At 34.7% G+C, this 23,985-nt stretch overlaps 1 protein-coding gene across 1 annotated transcript in view; it reads right to left on the bottom strand.

Annotated features, from left to right (window-relative positions):
• LOC148949278 (uncharacterized) overlaps positions 1-23,985 on the bottom strand; it is a 328,547-nt gene that overhangs the window by 179,403 nt on the left and 125,159 nt on the right. Inside the window, exon 9 of the mRNA XM_089092668.1 lies at positions 369-2,024. Coding sequence (XP_088948794.1) covers positions 369-2,024 — 1,656 coding nt within the window. The remainder of the gene's footprint in view (positions 1-368; positions 2,025-23,985) is intronic.

Below are 23,985 nucleotides of genomic sequence, written 5' to 3' on the forward strand. Positions count from 1 at the left end.
CAAGTTTTTAAAAAAAAACCTACCAATCAACTTACAGATGAATGACCACGGATTTAACATAAAAAAAAAACTTGTATATCATGAACTAGAAATCTACGTCAGAAAAAACTTGTCCTTAATAGGACCGGTATTAAATGACCCTGGTAACCCCAATTCGTTCGAAACCTACACACATACCCATGCCTAAGGCGTAGGTTTCCTTGTCCCTTTCTCTGAATCTCTTTGAAAAGGTGTAGAGCTTCTATAGAAGTATTACCTAGATGCGAGGGGCTACTCACACTCTTTGAAAAGGTGTAGAGCTTCTATAGAAATGTTTTCCTATAGCTTCTATAGAATTCAATAGACCTATTCTACTAGTGCATACTTACATGTCGACTTAGTTCCGAGAAGTGAGAATTTCTACTAAATGGCGGAACATTGCTGCTTCCTGATTCTTCAGATGTTTGCCGAGAAGTTCCTGCACTTATCTTAGTGTCAGATTCCGATTCAGACCGACAATAAGACGGACTTGTTTTTCTACAATTATCTTCCCGTACTTTACCTTCTAAGGTAGAACACGGTTCAGACTCCTGATGTGAATATAGACTTTCTGGTAAGGAATTTTGTGGATGGGGTGCTCTTTTCTTTGTTGGACTTCGTTTGGACTTTATTGGACTTTTCTGTTTGCCTTCGTTGGTTTTGTTTGGTTGTGTACTAGTTTCAGATCGTCTGTTAATTTTTTTTACTGGTTCGGCGTTTAGAATTCTGAGTCTTTCCTGTATGCTTAAGCCGCTGCAATCGAATTCTTCGACACATTTGTCTAAGCACTCTGCTGAATACGACTTCGAAAGGTTTAAAAATTCAAAGGATTCCTTCTTTTCTGTTCGAAGAACAACTTTTTTCTTATCTATTTGTTTTTTTGGCATTTTTTTGACAGCCTCTGCTTCAACACGCTTCACTTCTTCAAAAAATCTAGCCTTTTGACAAACCATTCCTTCTTTCAAATTTCCATTTTCTTCAAAATTGGTCGAGACTTCTTTATCACTTGCAAACTCAGTAATATTATTGGCTTTCTTATACATTTCTTCTTTGACATCTCTTTCTATTATTACTTCTTCCGTTTCAACTAGAACGTCGGGATATTTTTTTGTTTGGTCTCTGGGATCAACAGCTCTTCTTTCCGTCATAGAAAGCGACGATGGTTCTTGATAAACATTATCACTATTATTGACGACTTCCTTATTGAAACCATTGTTCATAGCAGTTTTTAGATCAATATTCAAATCAGTAGGTTCACTATATTTTCTTATTTCAACATAGGGACTTTTTTTTATTTCGTCTATGGAAGGAAATAAATTTGCAGACGCTGCTTTTTTTTTGGTTTCAGAAAGTGGTGATGAATCTTGATGGAATGTTTCTCTACTATTGATGGTTTCCTTATAAAAATCTATAGAATCTTTTAAATCAGCTAAATCAACTTCTTCATCATACACTTCAGGGACAGACAGGTCACCGTGCACAAAGGTGGAGGCTAATCCGTCACCTTGAGTAACATTTAATTCTTCTTCATCATTCTCGATTTCTCTCTTAGTTCCCTTTATGGGTAAATAAAAATCTTCAAGGTTGTGAAAAGGAGAACTGTTTTGATATAAATTTTCATTGCGTTTCTCCTTACAGTGTCTGCCATTCGACAATTCTAGTAGTTCATCTTCACAAAAATCTGTAAATTCATTATTCTCTGATATGTCACTTAAATTAGTTTTGTCAAAGTATTCTTGATTAAGTAGATTAACATTCAAATCAGAGTCGTCAGTCTCGGGACCACAAGACACTGAGTCATAGCTCTCTAACGTGTCACTAAACTTTTCTACATCAGCGGGATTCTGCGAAACCATTGGGTCACTAGATTCCACCCCACAATCTGTAGGAGCAGTTGAAGAATTATCAAATGGAGAGCTTGATGTTTCTGCTTTGGTACTGCTTGTTTTTTGTTTGCAATTGCCTGATGACCTTGAAAAACTTTCTCGAAGTTTATACCATTGTCTCTGAAACAAAATATAAATCAATAATTTTTTAGTACTCTAAGGTCCATAAAGTGAGCAAGGAAAGAGCTTTGTACACCTATTTTTCCATCAAGTGCCTCAATACTGCGATGGATTATCAGTAGCGATCAATATTTTAAAAATTAATATTTTCAATAAGAAAATTGGGATGGATAGGGAGGGAGATTTTATTTGGAATGAAGATCTGTGTAGTTTTTAATTTTTATATTAATAAAACCATCCTATACACGCCTCTGAATATACACGAGTAGAAAGGTTCAATTTGATCACTGACAAATGTTTCAAAGTCTACAGGTTCACACCAAAAAATGAGTTCCTTTGTTTAAACTCGAAAATGGAAAGTCAGTGTAGTCTAAGAAATTATTTGAAACACAAGGTCATAGAAACTAAAATAATATCATCTTTTATTCTCCTCATTTCCTTTTTGTTCAATTTAAAAATTATTCCATACGATTTGTGTTTCAAAATTTTTGCATCAAGATCAAACAGTTCTAAGAAAATATTAAACAAATACTAATAAACTTCAACAAATCAATACATTTCCCATATTCTGCTGTCCTGTAAAACACAATGGGTTGTCTACTGGTTGCATGACTATCGTGCAGTCCACGGGTTTTTGAAGGTAAATTAAATCAATTGAAAAGTATTTTTTCATATCAAACAGTTCGTGGTAACGAACTGTAAGTAACAAGCGACACGGCTCAATAGTAACCGAAACTCTGAAAAACAGGATTTTGATATCAAAAGATATATCAAAAGGATTGGCTAGTTATGCTTATTCCAAATATATAAAACTCATTAAGTTTAGAGCCACCTATCAAAAGCTACGTGCCTAAGAAAATTTGCCTGATTTTGGAAAAAGGGGGAAACACCCCCTAAAAGTCAAGGGATTTTAATGAAAATCACATAATCAGATTCTGCGTGTTTGACAACCCTATTGTAGAAGTTTCAAGCTCCCATCTGCAAAAATGTAGAATTTTGAATTTTTTGCCAGAAGAAAGATCAATAATGGGTGTTTTTTATTTTTTGTTTGTTTGTTTGTTTGTTTGTTTGTTTTCCCCAGGGGTGATTGCATCAAACCAATAGTCCTAGAATATTGGGAAAGGGCTCTTTCTAACAGAAATTAAAAGTTCTAGTGCCCATTTTCAGTGACCAAAAAAATTAGAGCAACTAAAACCCCTCCCACCCCTCTTATTTCTTCAAAGTCGTCCGATCAGAATTTTAAGATAGCAATTTTTTTCAGTATAACTGAAAGGTGCAACAACTATGCCTTTGGAAATAAAATGACCCCCCACAGCCCCGGGAAGAGATCTTTAAGTTATAAAATTTGCCCATTGTTTACGTATAGTATATGTAACTGGGAAGAATGCCTACATTTTTCGGGTGGAGCGGGGTGAAGTTTGTGCGGGGAGGGGGGTTTTCGACGGAGAGAATTTTCGATGGCGAAGGAATTTTTGGGGGATGGGGGGGGGGATATGCTTTACACGGGAAATATTACTGTGGGGGAATTTGGCAGAAATCCTATACGAATTTCATTTTATTAGTCTTACTTTCTCTTTGCCGACTCAATTTTACATGTACAGATGTTAAGGGGAATTTACTGGTGGGAAGTTTTTACCGAGTTGGAGTTGTCTAGAGTATCTTTCCGTAGGAGGGGGAATTTTTCATGGGAGAAATTCGCCGTGGGGGAGTCTTCCACAGGATAAACTGTCCAGAGGGAATTTTCGTGGGAGCAATTTTCTGCTAGGGGGCGGGGTATTTGCGGGAAAACTTTTCCACGGAGGAGGGGATGCTCAGAATGATTTTAAAAACAATCTTTTCAAATGAAAGTCCTTTCCAAATGAAAGTGCGCTAAGAAAAATTTTTCACCTGGAACCGTCCGCAAGAAATTTTTCGGGGGGAATTTTCAGCTAGAATGGAATGGTCTGAGCGGAAGTTTCCCGGCGAGGCAGGTATTTTACTTAGGAATAACTTTCCGTGGAGGGATTATCTGTGAGGAGAGGGAATTTTCCATGGAGGAGGAGCTGGCTTTCCCGGTATTATTTAAAAACGATCAGAAATTGAGGTAATACTTGAAACTTTGGCAATCTAAAACGAACAGAAATTAATTAAAAAAAAAACTTTACGACAAGAAGTTTTTGAAAGAAAAGTAATAATAAAACTTAATAATAAAAAGTAAATATTAAACTTCAGATTAGAAGAAATAAAAGCCTACAATAACTAAAAGCTCAAAACGATCAGGAATTAATATCAAAGAATAAATGAAACCCAAAACGAACAGAAATTAAATAAACGATCATAGCAAAAAAAAAATACGTAAGGGGGGTAAGGAGCAACATCAAAACTTAAGACGAACAGAAACTATTAATTATATGAGAGGGGCTGCCTTCTTCTCAGTACCTCGCTCTTTACTTTAAAGTTCAAACAAACACAACTTAAAAACAATAGGGAAATTTTTCCCAAGACAGTGCAATTTAAATCGGTGAATATTTCGGCCCTATGTCCAAGGGCCGTCTTCAGCACAACATTAAAGAAAAAATATAAAAATGCTTTAAAAGAATTTTTAGTTTTAAACTTCGTATTTTAATGTAAGTTGTTTTTATATATATTTTTTCTTTAATGTTGTGCTGAAGACGGCCCTTGGACATAGGGCCGAAATATTCACTGTATTTAGAGATTTACTATTTACTAAATGTCACATTTTTTCAAATAAAGCCTTTCTGTTTCATTTTGTTTTATTTAAGGATCTACGATTCTTATTTTCCGAATTTCAATAGAAAAACCCCTTTCATGTAAAGAATTCCACATTTCTCGAAATCTTCAGGATTTCAACATCACATTTCTTCGAGTGAGGTATTCTAATTTATTTTTTTTTTCATTTTGTAACAACTTAAGGTTCTTATTTTTCGAATTTCAATCGCAACACCCCTTTCATGTCAGAAAATTCTTGGTTTCTAAAAAAATCGGATTTTAATTTAACGTTTTTCAAGTAAAGCCTTTCTACTTCATATTTTTGTTTTTCAACAATTTTCATTTCTTTTCGTATTTTAACAGTAAAAAAAACCTTCCATGCCAAAAATTTTAGATTTCCCCAAAAAATTAAGGGTTTAAATCTCAAATTTCTTCAAGTAAAATAGTTCTGCTTCATGATTTTTTCTTCATTCTAATAATTTCTTATTCTTATTTTTCGAATTTCAATAGCGAAACCCCTTTCATGTCTAAATTCTACTTCTCTTTCAATTTAAGGATTTAAATATCACATCTATTCAAGTAAGCCGTCTTATTTCATAGATTTTTTCATTTCTTTCAAGTTCCGCTTCTTTTCGAATTTGACTGGACAAAAAAAAATTTTACGTCAAAAATTCCTACTTTTTAAGAATTCCGGGATTTAAATAAAACAATGGTTCAAGTAAAACGTTTCTACTTCATACTTTCTTCATTTTTAACAATTTACAATTTAATTTTAGGAATTTTAGTAACAAAACTGTTTTTCATGCCAAAATTCCAACTTTTTAAGAATTTCGGGATTTAAATCTCACGTTTCTTCTAATAAAGCCTTTCTATTATTTATCTTTTTCTTTTTTAATATTTTACAATTTTTATTTTTTCAAATTTCAATACAAAACCCTTTTATTGTCAAAAAAATTCTTGTTTTCTAGAAAACTAAAAAGATAAAAAAAAGGACGTGGAGGATGGGGAAGGGAAGGGGGATGGAAGGGAAAATCTTTATGCTAAATAAAAAAGGGTTTCTTGTGCATGGGGTTGCCAGTTTCATTGATAATAATTATGTGACATAATAAAAACTTTTCTCAACAAGCACAAAGAAAAACTCTGGCATCATTCTTAAATAGGGGGATTAGATTAATTCATTGCACCTATATGGTTAGGGAGAAACCATGTTTGATTTAACAGTTTTTTATTTTTCATTTCCTCGTTTCTCCGCTTAGGTTTCTTTAACTACTATTGCTACTAGAAAGGTCACCGCAGCACCAAGCCACATGAAACCAACACAGCTACACAAGCCCCTCTTTTATCCCAATCTATTCAAAGCCTCGCTTTTTACACCCTCACAGGAAGTTCTCATTTCTCTTAAATCTTTCTTTATGACATTCTACCACCCCAACCGCGGACGACCTACTTCCCGTTTAGCCCAAGACGGCTGGCTGAAAAAACAAAATCTGGTAATCTGTCACCCTTCATCCGTACAGCGTTCTCTAGCCATCTCACCCTTTGAACCACACTTTTCGCACAGTCTACCGTTTGAAATACGGTTAGTCAACCGAGTACCCAAAACAATCTAGACAATTTCTCTGGGAAACATCTAGCAAATCTGTATTCGTTTGTCGGAGCACCCTTGCTTCAGAACCATATTTGACAACTGTCATCACTGTAGCTTCAAGTATTCTAATCTTGGTTTGCAGACTTGACTATCTGTCTTGACTTTTCTCTGTCTACAGTTACCCAGCGTCTTGATGCAACCTATGCAACCTATTGTAAAATACTTGATAGCTTCAATTATCTTCCTATTTTTCCAACCTTTTTTCAACTGTGAAAAAACACCTTGAGCCTTGACAATTCTACTTTTAACATCGTCACTGCTCCCACTGTCTTTACTAATAATACAAAATAAAACAAAAATTGTTTTTACTGAAGGTAAGGAGTGACATTAAAACTTAAAACGAACAGAAGTTATTCTGTATATGAAAGGGGCGGTCCCCTCCGCAACGCCTTGCTCTTTATGAGAAAGTTTATCTCTTTTTGACAACTCTACTTTTTAAAACAATAAAAAATTTAGCGTAAAGAGCCCGGCGTTGAGGAGGGGACAACCCCTTTCATATACGGAATAATTTCTGTTCATTTGGAGTGTTAATGTCACTTCTTATTTTCAGTTAAAAAACTTGGTTTTTTATTTAATTTCTGAATGTATTTCAACTAATACATGTTAAAATTTGGCTCACCGTACATCAAAAATTAAAACAAGAATTGCCTATTAATTATGGCAGATTTATTCCATATGTGAAGGGTGGCCTCTTCCTCAATACATTGCTCTTCACGCTAAAGCTGTTAGCATTTTTAAAAAAGCTTCTAATTCTAATTAAACGGCCCCCGTGTTTCAATAGAGGCTCTTAATAAATTGGGAAAATCAATCAAACTTTAGTGTAAAGAGCAAGGTTTTGAGGCAGGGGCAACCCTTTTTATATGGAATAGTTTCTGTTCGTTTTTCAAATAATGTGGGCAAATCTGGCTCACCCTCTATGAAACATACCCCTCCCCTCACGGAAAACTCCTCCGTGGATCAAATCCGTTGGATTTGATCCAAAGAAAAGTGCACCCCCGCCCCGTCGTACATTCCCTTCATACAGTTCCCTCCATACAGTTCCATCTTCGCTGAGAATCCCCCTCCCTGTAAAATTGCTTGCGGCCGATTCAGCCAAAAAATTGTCCTTAGCATTTTTTCATTTGAGCAAGACTTTAATTTCTAATGGGTTTCTCGATCACTCCAGAAATGCTCCATTGCATGGAAATTATTTCCCGGAAATCAAAACACGCGGAAAATAGCCTCTGGATAGTTCCCCCCATAACATCTAGCCCATGAAAAATTTAGGAAAAAGAATGTAAGAAAATTAAAAATAATTTCGTAAAGTAATTCTGTCAAATCCCCCCAGTGTAACATTTCCCCTGAAATATTCGCCTCCAGAAATTTCCCTCCCCCATAAAGATTCTTCCTATAGAAATCCTCCCCCAAGCACAACACCCCCTCCCCCGTAAAATGTCTGTATACTTCCCAATAACAAATATTATACGTACACAATGGGCGAATTTCATAACATACAGGCCTCTCGCCACGGACTACGGGGGGTGATTGTACACCTAAAGACATAATTATTTGATCTTTCAACTACACTGAACAAAATGTTTATCTTAAAATTTTGAGATTCGCTCTTTACTTACAATTCGTTACCACGAACTGTTTGATACTACCAAAGTAGGTGAAGCTGTTCACTTTAATAATATTTTCGTTACCTCTTCACTTATTATTATCCTTAAAGACTTAGTCCTCTTAACATTAATGCTGCAGCTCGAAATTTTGTTATCTTTACAATTAATTAAAAAAAAACTTTCCGAAAAATAAGTTTTTCAAAGAAAAGTAAAGGCCACTTTAAACTTAAGCTCAACAGATACAAATACCTTTTAAAATTCAAACTCAAAACGACCATAAATTACTGTTAAAGAATAAATAATACAAAAAACGAATATAAATTAAATGAATAATCATAGCAAGAAACATACAATAAGTAATAACATAACTAAATAAGTAGATCTAAAGGCGAATAATGCTTTGATTGAATATGAAAATCATACTTAAAACGAAAAAAAAAATACTTTCCTATTGAAGTATAAAAGAAACTTAAAACGAACAGAAATTAAATAAGCAATCAATGCAAACAAACATACAATATATATTAATGTAAATTAATAAATAACTCTTAAAACGAGTGAAGATTAAATTGAATATGCAAATCAAGCTTCAAACGGACAAAAATCACTACAAACAATTTTGGGTATTACCTCCTTCTCTCAATGTAAAAATTCAAAACCTACTTCATCATTTCCACTTTACTGAAAACCAATTTTTTGAAAAATAGTTTTTTTTTTGCTTAATATTGAAAATAAACATTAAAATTATAGTAACATTTTGAACTGATGAGCTTTCAGCAATTAATATCATTATACATCAAATATTCAGTTTAATTTATTAGCTCTTTTTAAAGTTGTTAAAGACGAATATAGTTCCACTACAAACAAGAGTTTGAACACTGTCTCCTTTCCTAACTGTAAATAAAAACCAAAAGCCTACTGCGTCATTGGCGCTTAACTGAAAACGAATTATATTGACAATATTTTTTTCCATTTCTTACAGCATTGAAAACCAAAATACAATTACAGTAAGATGAATTTTTGAACCGATGGATCTTTCAGCAATAAATATCATTATACATCAAATATTCAGTTTGATGTTGTTTATACTTTCCAAGACTGTTAAAGACGCATAAGGTTTTCAGCACAGCATCGATGCTAATGTATACTTAAGACTTTTACAGTGAGAGAAGATGGCCATGCCTCGTCTCATGTTTGTAGTGATTTTTGTTCGTTTCATGCAAGATTTATCTACTCAATTTAATTTCTACATGTTTTATAATTTATCTACTCGCTTGCGTCAGTATATATAGTGATTGTGTGTGCATGGATTGTATATTTGATTTCGGCTTATGATGAGCTTCATTTATACTTCATTAGGGCATTATTTTTTTCGTTTTAAGCTTGAGTTTCATGTTCAACCTAAGCATTACTCGCTTTAAGATCTATTTATTCATTTATATTATTACTTGTTTTATGTTTTTGCTATGATTTTTTATTTAATTTCTGTTCATTTTGGGTTTCATTTATTCTTTAACAGTAATTTCTGGTCGTTTTGAGCTTGAATTTTAAAAGGTATTTGTATATGTTGAGCATAATTTTAAAATGGCCTTTAATTTTCTTTGAAAAACTTATTTTTAGGAATTTTTTTTTAATTAATTTTTGTTCGATTTTTACTGCAAAAAGTTTCAATTTGTTAAGAATTCCTTATTTCAAAATCAAACTTGAAATCAATTCCAATGTTTATCAAAGTGTAAAAATTGGTGTCAAAGTAACAACATTAAAGTGAACAAATTGGGTTCGTGTCAACCTCGGGGTTTTTATTATCTGATGTTTGAACTATTTTTTACAAAATTCCTATCTAAAAATATTTACCGGATGGGTTTGGGGGAAAAGGGTGCGTGGGGAATAATTAAGCATTGGTCTCTTTTGACTCTTTAAAAGTGAACTAGAACTTTCTATTTTCAATCATATGAGCCCTCTCTGAAGTTTATACGAGTATCCCTTCTATAAAAACCATATATATACCCAGAGTATAACTTGCAACGCCTTTCTCTGGGCCCTGGGGGGTTGTGTCGACCCTGGAGTTTTAATATCTGATGGTTGAACTATTTTGAACAAAATTCTCACCTCAAATTTTTATCGGATGGGTTAATCCATAGGTCTGAAACGAAATAAGGTTTGGCGTGAATGTTTTTCATTGACTACTTTTTCAATATTTTCTGAACAGATTGTCATAGGTCAATGCTCTACATTTGTATTGATTCATTGATTTTAAATAACATATTTTTTTCAAATGATTAATAAGTTATGAAACGAATTGTATTACACATATTAAGTTCGTACAACATGTGTCGACCCCGGAGTTTTTGTTATCTGACCCTTGATTTTTTTTTAACAAAATGGCTACCGCAAAATTTTTATCTGATGCATTTGGGGGGAAAGGGGCGTGAAGGAAGGGCTAGTTGCCCTTCGATCACTTTTGACTCTTAAAAACTGAACTAGAACTTTCAATTTTCAATCAAATGAGCCCTCTCTGAAGTTTATACGAGAATTCCTTCCAAAACAGCTATATATGCCCCCCTGGTATAACTTACGATTAATTAGTATATATAATTATTATAACTTATGATTAATTAGTTATAAAAAGAAAGAATTATATTACAAATATTATGTTTGTACAACATGTGTCGACCCCAGAGTTTTCCTTATCTGACCTTTGAACTTTTTTTTTTAACAAAATGGCTACCTCAAATTTTTATCTGATGTATTTTGTGGGAAAAGAGCGTGGGGGGGGGGGTTAGTTGTCCTTTGATCACTTTTGACTCTTAAAAGCTGGAATCGAAATTCCAATTTCCAATCAAATGAGCCCTCTCTGAAGTTTATACGAGAATCCCTTCCTGCCCCCGGGCCCTGGGGTGTTTTGTCGACACCAGAGTTTTGTTATTTAACCTTTCAACTATTTATAACAAAATCGTATTTTTAAACCTTGCATATAAAGAACCTCTGGGGGGAAAATAAAAAAAAAATATATTGAAGCTATATAAGATTTATTCATTCATTTATTTTTGCACCGGTTGTCTATATGTTTGTAAGATAGTTAATTTTAATTTCTGTTCGTTCGGGGTTTTGTTTATTCTTTAACAGTAATTTCTGGTGTTTTTGAGTTTTAACTGTGATAGGAATTAATTTCTATTGGTCCTGTGTTCAATATGGCTCTTTACTTTTCTTAGAAAACTTTTTTATGCAAGGTTTTTTTTTAATTAAGAATAATAAAACATTGAAGCCTTATAGCCTTTGCTGGAGATAACTTAATTACATACCTCTGATAAATCAAATGTGGTTTTTTCACGCAACAGTGAATAGAACGAAAAAAAAACTTCAAACCACAGTAGTTAGGCTATTTCATTTGTTGATGCAGAAAGAACAGAAGCATTTTGATTAGACCATTTTTCGGATTTTTTGTGCCACAATAATTTAGCACTTATCGCAAAGTATGTATTTTAACCATATTTTAAGTATGGCTGTAATTTTAAGTATTTTAGTATTTTCCGTTTGAGAGAATTTCTGGGAGTAATTGGATAGAAATTCTTTATCTAGTTCTTATTAGTGTATTTTGATGTGTCTTAACGTCCCTTCGAAATTTCTTAAAACTTTTAACTTTCTTCCCATACAAAACTTTACCTTATTTAAGTCTTTGGGGTGGGGCAGCGTAGTTGGCATAAAGAAGTAAACTTTAGCGTAGACAGTAGAGAGGGGGGAGGGTGAGGTCTTTAAACTATTTAAAAAAAATCTATCTCAAAGTTCTTTTCGGATGGGTTTGAGTAAAAAAGGATGTGGAGGGGGGGGGCTAGGTGCCCTCCAATCTCTTTTGATTCTTAAAAAGTGAACAAGAAAATTCAATGTCAAATAAAATAAGTCCTCTTCGAAGTTTATACGAGCATCCCTTTCATGAGAGCCATATATTTCCACAGGGCAGAACTTACAATGCCTGCCCTTGGGCCCTGGGAGGGTGTGTCGACACCGGAATTTTTGTTATATGACCTTCCAACTATTTTTAACAAAATAGCTATCTTCAAATTTTGCTGGATGAATTCGGGAAAAAAGGGTTTTTTAGGGGGGGGGAGCTGGTTACCCTACCCTTCATTATCTCTTTAAGAAGAAAGTGAACTAAAGCTTTCAATTTCTAATCAAATGAGCCCTCTTTTAAGTTAATACGAGTATCCCTCCCATAAGAACCATATATGCCCCAGGGCATAACTTATAACCCTTGCCCCTGAAGACTGTGGGGGGGTTGTCCTGCTCAAATATATAATTTTCAGAACTTTCAACTACGTTGAACAAAATAGCTATATCAAAATTTTGATTGGATGGGTTTGGGGAAATGGTGGGCGTGGAAAGGGTGTCAGTTGCCTTAGAATCACTTTCGACTATTAAAAAGGGAAATAATCATTTAAAGTTCTAATAGAATAAGCCCTTTCTGAAGTTTCTACGACAACGTTGTATATACAAAACCTTATATGCCCCCAGGGCATAGCTTATACCCCTTGCCCTGAGGGTTGTGGGGGAGTTGTCATCATCAAAAACCTAATTTCCAGAACTTAAAACTACTTCTAATAAAATGACTGTCTCAAAATGTTGATTGGATGTGTTTGGCGAAAAGGTGCGCGTGAAAGGTGGGTTAGTTGCCCTCAAATCGCTTTCGACTATTAAAAAAGACACTAGCCCTTTGAATTTCCAATCGAATGAGCCTTTTTTTAAGTTTCTACGACAACACCTTCTATAAAAACCTTATATGCCCCTAGGGTATAACTTAAAACCCTTGCCTTGAGGTTCGTGAGGGAGTGTCCTCCTCGAAAACATATTTTCTATCTGGAAATCAACTACGCTGAACAAAATGGCTATCTAAAAATTTTGATTGGATGTGTTTGGGGAAATGATGGGCGTGGAGGGGGGGCTAGATGCCCTCCAATCAATTTCGACTGTTAAAAAAGGCACTAGCCCTTTGAATTTCCAATAGAATGAGCCTTTTTTGAAGTTTCTACGACAACACCTTCTATAAAAACCTTATATGCCCCCAGGACATAGCTTAAAACCCTTGCCCTGAGGGTTGTGGGGGATTTTCCTCCTCAAAAATATATTTTCTATCTGGAAATCAACTACGCTGAGCAAAATGGTTATATTAAAATTTTGATTGGATGTTTTGGGAGAATTATGGGAATGGTGGGATAGGTGCCCTCCAATCATTTTCGACTATTAAACAGGGCACTAAAACTCTCGATTTCCAATCGAATGAGCCCCCTTTGAAGTTTCTACGACGACCCCCTTCCATATGAAGTGCCTATGGGAAAAACAAATAATAATGATAATAATAATAAATAATAAAACATTGGAGCTGTATGGCCTTTACTATAGGCAACGCTACAGCGTTGCCTCTGATAATGGTGAGTTGGTCAACTTTCGTTTAGGCAAAGCTAATCTTAAGTCAGGGGCAGGTCACATTTGATCAAACACGAACACGCGATATATTATGTCACATAATACATTAGGAGAGGTCATAAGGATATTGCACCTACCTGCTGACGTCACAAATGGATACAATCTGCGTTAAGAAAAAATGTTTTTTCGCCTATTTGGACACCATTTTACTCAACACATTTAGTTTTTTGTGTTCAATTAATTTTTTTAATCAGTTAATTCAAATCAATTAGTTCAAAAGATCAGTTTGTTGAAATTAATTAGTTAAAATCAATTAGTTAAAATCAAGCTATTTTTTGTGATTTTTTAAGTCCTATTGGCCCAAAAAAATTCAAAAGGAAGTTTCACGCAAAAAGAAAAAAAATTCGGACCCTTTTCAGCGGGCCCGCTCTCTAACCTTGGAATATTTTTTATTTTATTTTGATATGAGAATTCCTTAGCCCAGGAACTTACGGGTATAAATTTCATGTCATTCGGTAAAAGCTTTTTTCAGCCCTTTTCGAGAGCCCTTTTGGCTCTTCTTTTGGCCCTTCTTTCTCTATTTCTTGTGCATTTGGATTGTCTTGTCCCAAGAACTTAAAGGAATCGAGTTTTAAGCTGATCAGAAAAAAAAATTTAGACCATGTTTGGACCCCATTTTTGGAGGAACCATACCCTTAGGTCATTCATTTTACGTTAGGTTCCAATTGGCCCATATATTTTGGGTTTATAACCGCAAACTAATAAGGGATTAAAATATTTTTAGGACCGTTTCAGTAGTAATCAATGTTATACTTTGCGGCCTTTATGTTCCATCCTGTGGTATTTGTCCCACTTTACGTTCCCTGACACCTTTCCATGGCAGATTACCAAACTAGTTATTTGGCAGTGTATAATGTGGTCAAGCATGTTTTGAGAGTTTGGTCGTAATAACATAATGTAGTCAAACAGGTTTTTTTTTCTGTTTTTGTTGTCAATTGCACAATGAATGTAAGTCATGAGATCACGTGTACATTCTTAAAAAACTGATATGATATAAAGTAGTCAAACATGTTTTGGGGGCATGCACGAAATTATATAACTCAACCGAACTGGTTATTCAAGGTAACATCCGTTTTTTTATGAGCCAATCAGAGAGCGGAGTTTACTCCATATACGATAACTTGATTGATGGTTGGGATTTGAATAAAAGGAATAGTTTTCTTTACAACTCATATTAGTAAGAGAATTGAATTCAAAGAGAATAGTTTATTTGCGAGGATATAATTAGAGAAAAAAATGAGTGGTGCATTTACATTATTGGAGATTAATGATGGAGCTGACAACAGCAGCAATGATATTTAAGGACCCAATGTGGCTGTGGAAATAACCACTGGTTGTAGACTATGTCTTGAATGGGACACTATGTATGTTAGATATGTGATATCATTAAGCAAATTTAAGCAGGAGGAGCAACTTTGTTTTGCTGGAAAAGTGAATATTCTCCATATAAATAAACTTTGGTCAGCATTAGATGTCCTATCGAAATATATTGATGAGAATAAAATGCATCAGTGAATATTATTATTGTAATTATGTTCAATAAAATTGTTTCTAAATCAATGGTATTTTTTTTCTTTCTATAGTAGACTAGCGTATATTTTTTAGAGTAGAAAAATTTTTGGTTAGTCTGAAGTTGGTTGTGAGAGAGTTAGGACTCTAAAAAATGGATAGATTCGAGAAAGAGCGAATCATGAGGAATCTAGTTCTTATGGACAAACGTTTGATTCTAGATGAAGATTTTCTAGAGCTTTCTATTCAAAGGAAGATATTTTCTCGGGGAATGCTTGTCGATATAATAAAAATTGATTTTCCATAATTAAAATATTGCATGAAGCTTTTACGTCGTGGTCCAAATGCATTTACACAATTTATTGATCACAACACGACAAAATGATATTGTGAATGTACTTTTAAACATTAGTTTACAAATTTAGGATTGTTTATCCACGTGAAAGATGGTGCTCAAGGATGATTTCCTCCTCTCTCTTTCTCTTTCGGATAATTTTTGTTGTTGCTAGCTCAGTTTCATTGTGGCAGTGAGAGTGACAACAAATATAAAAATGTGCTATTCACGTTCGATATGTCTTAACACACTCGGAATGAGTTCAAGGTTTGAGAGTTGTATAATGACTGATGAGTGTGACGAGAAGTGTAAATTATGCAAACCGAATAAATTACATAGAGGATATGCTGTACAAATTACAGGTTGTAATTCCTGTCTTGAAAGGGTGTATGACTCACATCTTAGAGGTAACCTATGCTCCAACTGTCATTATGATAAATGAAATCAGTGGGAGAATACATATCCCGGCATGATTGGAAAGAATCCTAAACGTGATTTTAGTCTATTGCTACGAGATTGGAATCGTCGTGGTTTTAAATTGTGCAATGAGTTGGAGATGATTAAGTGATTCATCTGCTCGGGTCACAAGAGAATTGATTATCTACATCATCGTTGTGAAGATAACGGGTGCTTCGTGTATAAAACTATTGAATTTAATTTGGTAGTAACAAAATGTGACTTAACACTCGAGTGCCCTATTAATGACATTGCTTAAAATAAACAAATTGAAACATGTGAATTCTATAGAATGAATGAGAATAGTATCATTGACTATACAAAGAAATATGCCAAGAGTGAAGTTACGCTCTAATGTAGAAAATGTGACCCTGACATTGCACTACATCATGATCAGTACACTGTGAATTCAGATAATCTACCTGCACTAGTTGTTGTCGACAAATACCTAGTAGTGGATGAAATCTAAAGAGTAGAAAAGTCGTTTTATCATGTATATAATTTTTTTTTATTAATAAGCAATTTCACATACATCTTTAGAACATTTTATTCTTAGGGCACTAAAATCAATATTAAATACGCTTGTAAGTATATTCTCCACTATAAAGTCGTTCAATCGAGGTAAGTCAACGTAGATGTTGAGAAACTGTTTGCAGGTGTAGCCACGACATTTGAACATGAAAAAGAGTAGTGCATGAAAGCCACATGTCTTAGTCGTTAAATCCTGTACTCTTCGTTGATTTTGAATAATGCTTTTCCCACTGCTTTCAATTACGTCTCTGACGTATGTAACGTATAATTCATATGAAAGACCAGGAGGATAACAAAATTCAACATTTTTCGTTGTTTGAAAGATGAAAAGCCAATAACCCGACGTCAAAGTTAATGGACTGATTTTACCAATGATTAGGCTATTTTTAACATTTGGAATTTTTTCAATGAAGTCCGAAGGTATGCAATAGAACTTGTACTGGGACATGTATGGATCCATACTAAATACGTTGATTATTTGGTTTGTGTTCATGGTGCTGGTCTGGTAGAACACAGCCGTCGGGTGTGATTTCCCCAATAGGTTTCAAATTGGCTCAGTGATATTAGCGTGATACTCTCAGCCAGGGCATTGGCAAATGTACACTCTGAACGTACGTTTCCTATTCGTACTATACTCATATCATGTGTGCTTGACAAATCCAAAACAATAACCCCATGATTTTTTGAAAACATTGAATCGGTTATTCCATTTTCAAATAGTTGAGAGTTATGATCTAGGGATTGCATGGTCAAGTCATACAGAGTTCTATAGGATTTTTTGTCAAACGATAGAGTGTACAGTGGAATACCGTTCACTTTGCATACAAGGCTAGATAGACCGAAAAAATTAAAATCAAGGGGGGATTCAGTCCAGGATCCAACGGCACTACCACTCTTTACAGAGGCCAAAGCCAATTTTTATAGGATTTCTCCATTGATAAATGATGAATCGGTATAGCTACGAGAGCTGGTGGCAATGTGACGTAAGATAAGATAAGGGTTTATTCCAAAAAACAACACAACGCAAAAAAAACAAATGACCTTCCATAAGCTAACGCTTGTTCGGAAGTAATTACCCTCTTAAAATTAACACTTATAATAACATAATAAAGAGAAAGAAGAGAAAAAAAGAGAAAAAGAAGAAAGAAAGAAAAAAAATGAAAATCCTACACTCACTCGGCTCCTGGTCGCAATAACCAAAAATCAATAATCAATACTTCACATACTCCAAAACTTCCCGCCGCCATCCCATAAATAATAAATAAACGAAACAAAAAAAAAATAAAAATATATAGGAAAAACGGGAAAAACGGGTTCCGGGCAAACCTGAGAGTGACTCAACTATACCACCCTTTAAACAAATTCATACAAATTCATACCTATAGAGACAAAGGGTTTTAAGGTCCCGACGGAATTCACATAGATTCGATGAACTTTTCAAAGAAACAGGCAAATTATTCCAGACAACTGGCCCCACATGACGTATTGAAAATAGCGATCTAGTACTAGTAACTTGAGGTGTCCGTATATCTCTAGCATGACGAGTAGAATAATTGTGTACATCATCACCAGAAATAAATAAATTTGAAAAACACTTGGGAACTAAATTAGAAAAATATTTAAACATAAATAACCCATGGTAAAATTTTCCAAGACCTGACACAGGGATAATATTTAACTGTACATATTGGGATCTAACCGAGGTTCTCCGATTATCTACGGACAACACTCGCAGTGCCATATTTTGTATCACACGTAACTGCTGCAAATGCACTGAAAATGTGCTAGACCATATACTCACGCAATATACTAAATACGGGTGAACTAACGAAAAATAAATCAATCTCAAAACAGAATCATGGAAAATATTTTTTAACTTTCTCATCATTCCAACATTTCTTGCAATCTGACTACTAATAAAAGAAACATGATTTTTAAAACTAAGGCATTCATTCACAATAACACCAAGGTATCGTATATTATTTGTACACTTAATTACATAATTCTCCATTTGCAAATCCACAACCCAAGGGTAAAAATTTGATGATCTACCATATATGATAAAACCTGATTTACTATGGTTTAACAAAAGCTTATTCACTCTCATCCACTTATCTATACCTAACATACCTCTTCTCATTATCTCTATTAAATCAGATTCAGTCTTTGCTGCGGCAGTAAAATGGGTATCATCTGCAAAACTAGGAATAATCACCCTACAATTAGAATGTGCACTATCTAACAAATCCAAAACAGAAAATCGTAAGTCATTGATATAAACCAAGAATAAAAGCGGTCCTAAAACAGAACCCTGTGGAACACCATAATCAACCATTCTTTCACCAGACCTCACATTAGAAATTTCAACGCACTGGGTCCTACCTCTCAAAAAAGTTTCAAATAACTTCAACGCATTTCCTCTAATTCCACAATTTTCTAGCTTCATAATTAAAATTTCATGGTCAACTGTATCGAACGCTTTAACAATATCTAGAAAAATAGACGCCGCCTTAAACCCTTGGTCCAAAGCATCATGCACAAACGTCGTCAAAAATAAAACTGCCTGTTCGGTAGACATCCCCTTACGAAAACCAAACTGATTAGAGTGGAAAAAGGAAATATTCTCCAAAAACTCAGATACTCTAGAATTAATAAGTTTTTCTACTAGCCTAGAAATAACAGAAAGGAGGGATATCGGTCGATAATGATTAACGTTCTTCCTATTACCTCCTTTAAATAAAGGTATTACTCTGGCACTTTAAAGACACTCCGGATATATACCACATTTAAAACTAGCATTAACCAGGTACAAAATTTGTTGTGATATCACAGGAAAAATTGACTTAAAAACCTTTGTTGTAATAAAGTCTGACCCGGATGCACTGTTTCGCATACCTTTTACCACATCAGACAATTCTTTTTCAGTAACCGGTCGCAAGTACTTAGAAACGTCACTACTTTGAGGCAAAAACTGAGTAAAATCACCATCACTTGCATGCTGCTGAACAGACGACGCTAACCGGCCCCCTACACTAGAAAATTTCTCACACATACGTTCAGTAGTTTGGCAAATATTTTCACCATCAACAAGGCTACTAACAATTTCAGGCTTATTCGGTTTAATAACAGAATTTATAACATTCCAAGTCTTTCTCGGGTTACCCTCCGCATTTTGAAATCTATCACTCAGGTAATCTAACTTAGCTTTACGAAGTATACTATTCAACTTATTACTATACGCTTTATAAATATTTACATCGCTAATACTATTACTTAATGCGGACTTTTTACACAATTGCTGTCGCCTAGCTAGAGAAACTAGAATACTCTTCGTAACCCCATGATTTTTTGAAAACGTTGATTGGTGATTGTATGGGGGACAAGAAGTTTAATGTTGTTACCATTGGCTCTTAGCTTTTCCACTGCCAATGCAACAGAGCTCATAACCTGTTGTTTTCGGACGTGGAGAATTGCCGATTTGATAATGAAATTTGCATCGGGTGCTGCAGGAAGTGTTTTTCTCAAAATGAAATTCGATGGGGCCATCTGTAACTTTATGTCAATCTTGACATTGGGGAGTGCCCATTGGGATATATTGAATATCTCATGATTTAATTTTCCAACCAGATGATACTCTTGGGCCACTGCAGTAGTCAACTCACCGTTATTATCGACGCCTGATCTATATTCATAGCCTAATGATTGTCCTCTCATCTCCTTGTACGCCTTTGGTGTCATCATCATAAATTTTATGTAGCTTTCATAGTTTGATAAATTATTGCTAGTGCTCACCAAAGTATCATTAATAAATACATTAATTTGTTTGAATAGGTTGTGTAGAATACAGTTCTCATAGGAGAGACCATCGCCAGCATTTGGAGTTGTATTATCTGACTTTTTGTTCACCGCAACATTTAAATCAATAAATGTTGATGACAAATCAATGAAATAGTTTTCATTGGAAAATATTTGAAAGCGTATTTTTTCCAAGAGGGGTTGGTGGGGGTGAAATTGTTCATAGTAGCCATACTTGACTCTGACATCAACATTTTCAGTATTAAACAGATTCAATGAGGGACTAATTGATGGATATGATTCCTTGTGGCGATAAGTCATCTTAAGAGAAGAAATCCTTCTTTGATCTAATAATCTTTTTCTTTTTCTTCTTCTGCTTATTGGTCTTCCTTGTTTTATTCCTCAAAGTCCTTGTTGATGTCCTTTGCTTTCTGCCTGGGTGGAGACTGATGAGTGAATGACGCGAACGCATCCTTTTCAATCCCTCCCCATTTTGTCGAGATTTTAGTTGCTCACCAACGGCCCTTGCTGAAGATCTAATATTTTTCTTAACACTCCCCTTGAAATTCTTGCCCGACCCCCAGTCCTGTAGTGTGGAGGCAGCAAAATTTGATGCAGCGGGTACAAGATATTTTCTGGCAAGGGGTAGTGCAAAACGAAATAGCCTAGCAAACCAGCTACCAAGACCATACCCAAACATTGTAGTACACCCCTTGTAGTAGTCCAATCCATTGCCTATTTGACGTGGACTCAAAGCACCAACATAACAATTGATATCGGGACAGACAAATGGAATTCTTCTATTGTTCATTTTAGGTGATTGTGCTGTCGTTGATAATGGCTCGAAAATGACATGTAATCACTGCTAAGCCTTTTGTTATTGCTAGAGGATCGCCCAATTCACTTCTTAGTGTTAACTGACAGAGTTCCAAATACGAAGTGTTTACAGGAACATACTGAAGATGCTTTATATTATAGTGATGAACAAGTTCATGAGTTGTTTTTGGTTCAAGTACATATAGGAGGAGGACATTGGAATTACCGACTCTCGACGTTTCCACAAAGGATGCATAGAGAAATATGCAAGAGGCCGAGGCAAAACTGGGTGGATAATCAGCAAAAATAACTTGATCCATCCCGTAAACGGTGCCAGCATTTTTCCCATTGATCATATTCTGTTTAAAGCCAAGAACATCTCTCAGATTATCATTGAGAATAATTATTTCAGTGTCAACAGGTGAGCTAATGTAAATCCTATCATGTTCCAATGAATAATTAAAATGGAATGTACCATTCCTACGATATGAGATTTTCCTATTGATTGTACGACACAAATCTGCCATATTATCATATTCAATATATTTCAATTAGGCATGTGGATAGTCACTAGGTTTAAGTGCTTCAACCCATTCATAGTCGACATAGCTCAACCCATTTATAGTCCAATCGAGTGGTATAACTTTTATATCATACACACGATCCTTTCTCAGGATGTCATAGGTATTTTTGAGAATACAGTCGACAAGAGCCACTTCATACGCACCGTCAAATTTGATGGCGGGGGAGAGTTTTGTCCAAAAATCACTTGTAGTATTCAAATCATTGTAGAGAGGATGGGAGACGTTGGAAATGAAATGTTACGTAGAACTCATTGGGCATTGTTAATGTCTTCAACACCGATTCAAGAATCAAAATCAGAGTTGTATCCTAGCCACCGAACAAGTTACTGTTTCTTACCCCTGCGAGTACGTGTCTTTAATATCTTTTCAATTTGATAGATTTCACTTGCATTTTTAACTTTTTGCAGTTTATAGTCATAAAAACCGCCGAGAATCTCTTCATCTTTGGCATCACGCAGGCGATAATATATTGGTTTAGTGTCTAGGATTTTTGCAACTTTAAAGATTTCAGTGGACCATAAATAATACTCATTTTCAAAAACATTGGTTGTTCTATTAATTCGAACAGTATCACCAACATTGAATTTATTTTTCTTCTTGACAATCGTTTCATTGGAATACTGTTTAAGAAAGGTGTCAATTGTATCATGATCAGAATGATGAACTTCCGTTTGCGTAGAGTTGGACAATGATCGATGAGGTCGTTGATTATAAATCAACATGATTTTATCTGGATCATGAATAAAAGCCGGTGTATATTTAAATATACAATATCTTGAAATTAAAAGTCGAATAGTTCTTATCAATCGTTCGGCCAACGCAGCCTTTATAGGACTGTGACTATGATAGAGCAGTGTACTATATTTCACTAGTACTTTTGCGACATGGGGATTAACAAATTCACTACCGCGATCCGTTTGAATTTTTTTATAAGAATCCTGTTCGAGAAAAATTTCAATGGCCTGAGCAACTTCAACACCTCTCTTTGATTGCAATGGAATTGCATATGCATAGCGACTAAAAACACTGATTGCAAGTAGGATGTACTTTTATAGTATATCGTGTTGTAGTTGTATCTCGTCGAGAATTAAGATATACGCCCTCTATATATAAAATTCGTAACAGACTATAGTATTTTTTTAATTTCTAGTACAAAAACTGATATCAATGCAGCGTTTAACTCGATTAGTTTTATAGATTGTCTTGTGCATTTTTAGTGCTAACACAAGTGGCTTTATAAAGTGTGTCGTGTGAACTTAAACTCCCAACGTCACCAATATCTTCTTAAATACCTTTCAGAACTTCAACCAGTTTGAACGTAAACACGTTATGCAGTCTCCACTACCCTTTTGTATATTGACTGCGGTGGGTGGTGGTGGTAGTGGTAACGGTTAGGTTGAATTGACTCGTCTTTACTTTTGTCTAGCTATCAGTGGTGTGCTAGTATTTTCCAAAATTGTTTTAAAATCTTATTCTTCTTCATGTTCATATTTTAATGGTGTCAATGTTGTTGATGATGATGATGATGCATGTTCATTTAATTTTCTTAGAGTTTGCCTATTGCCAATAAGACTTTTGGGGAAGTTTAATGTATTTAGAAAGTTGTATAGATGAGCGTCAAATTATAATAGTCCTTTACGATTTGTAACCATATCGTAGATTAAATCAAGTAGATTATAGCTCTTGCCCTGAATTATGATCCCTTTCCCATCGCTCTTAACTTGAATGTGATGTTGACCACTTTCTATGAAATAAACTATGATTCTTTTTCTGTGTTAAAGATAAGCGATGGGCCTTTTTTGTCCTTATTTAAAAAAACACTTAATACATTCCTACTTAGTCATTTTGGGTCCAACAGCAGACAAGTTAGGAGATTATTCTTTTTTTCGATCAGCAGCAGCAGCAGCAGTGGGCATTCACCGATAGGACTTATTTTTGTCCACTCGGCGAACTGCATCTTGAAGTAAAAGCAGTTTTTTATCATCCTCAATATTTTCATTGTCAAGGAATTTACTCAGATTGTTCTCAAAGTGTTCCACGGGTGAGAGAGCGAGTTCTATTGGAGTCAATTTATAAGGTTTTGCCATTCTCACTAGAGAAAACTGTTTACAAGTCCTGCAATTATTGGCAGTAAAAGTGTGAAAAAGCTACCGCCTGCCTGAAGAAAACGTCTCCTTTTAAAATCCTTCCCTTTGTTTTGATATGCCAAAATATGTACAATGGAACGATGTTGCTTTGCCTGTTGCTTAACTACTTCTGATACTTGAACCTTACACTCGATCAAATTTAAAAAAAGTTCATATATTAGATTAATGAAATCATTGTCAATACCGTGTTTGAGTATTGCTTTCCTAAGCGGAGATTTTGAAGTGCTTAGAACTGAAAACAAAAGTCTATTTTCATGTATTTTCTTCAGTGTCATGATAGCAACTAATAGGTCTTTTTAGTGTTCACAGAGATATACTGTAATTTCATTGTCGAAAATATGTGTGACTACACG

The sequence above is a fragment of the Artemia sp. Qi Xiang Cuo genome, chromosome 8 (assembly GCF_049724085.1).
Source record: "Artemia sp. Qi Xiang Cuo chromosome 8, ASM4972408v1, whole genome shotgun sequence".
Classification (NCBI taxonomy): Eukaryota; Metazoa; Arthropoda; class Branchiopoda; order Anostraca; family Artemiidae; genus Artemia; species Artemia sp. Qi Xiang Cuo.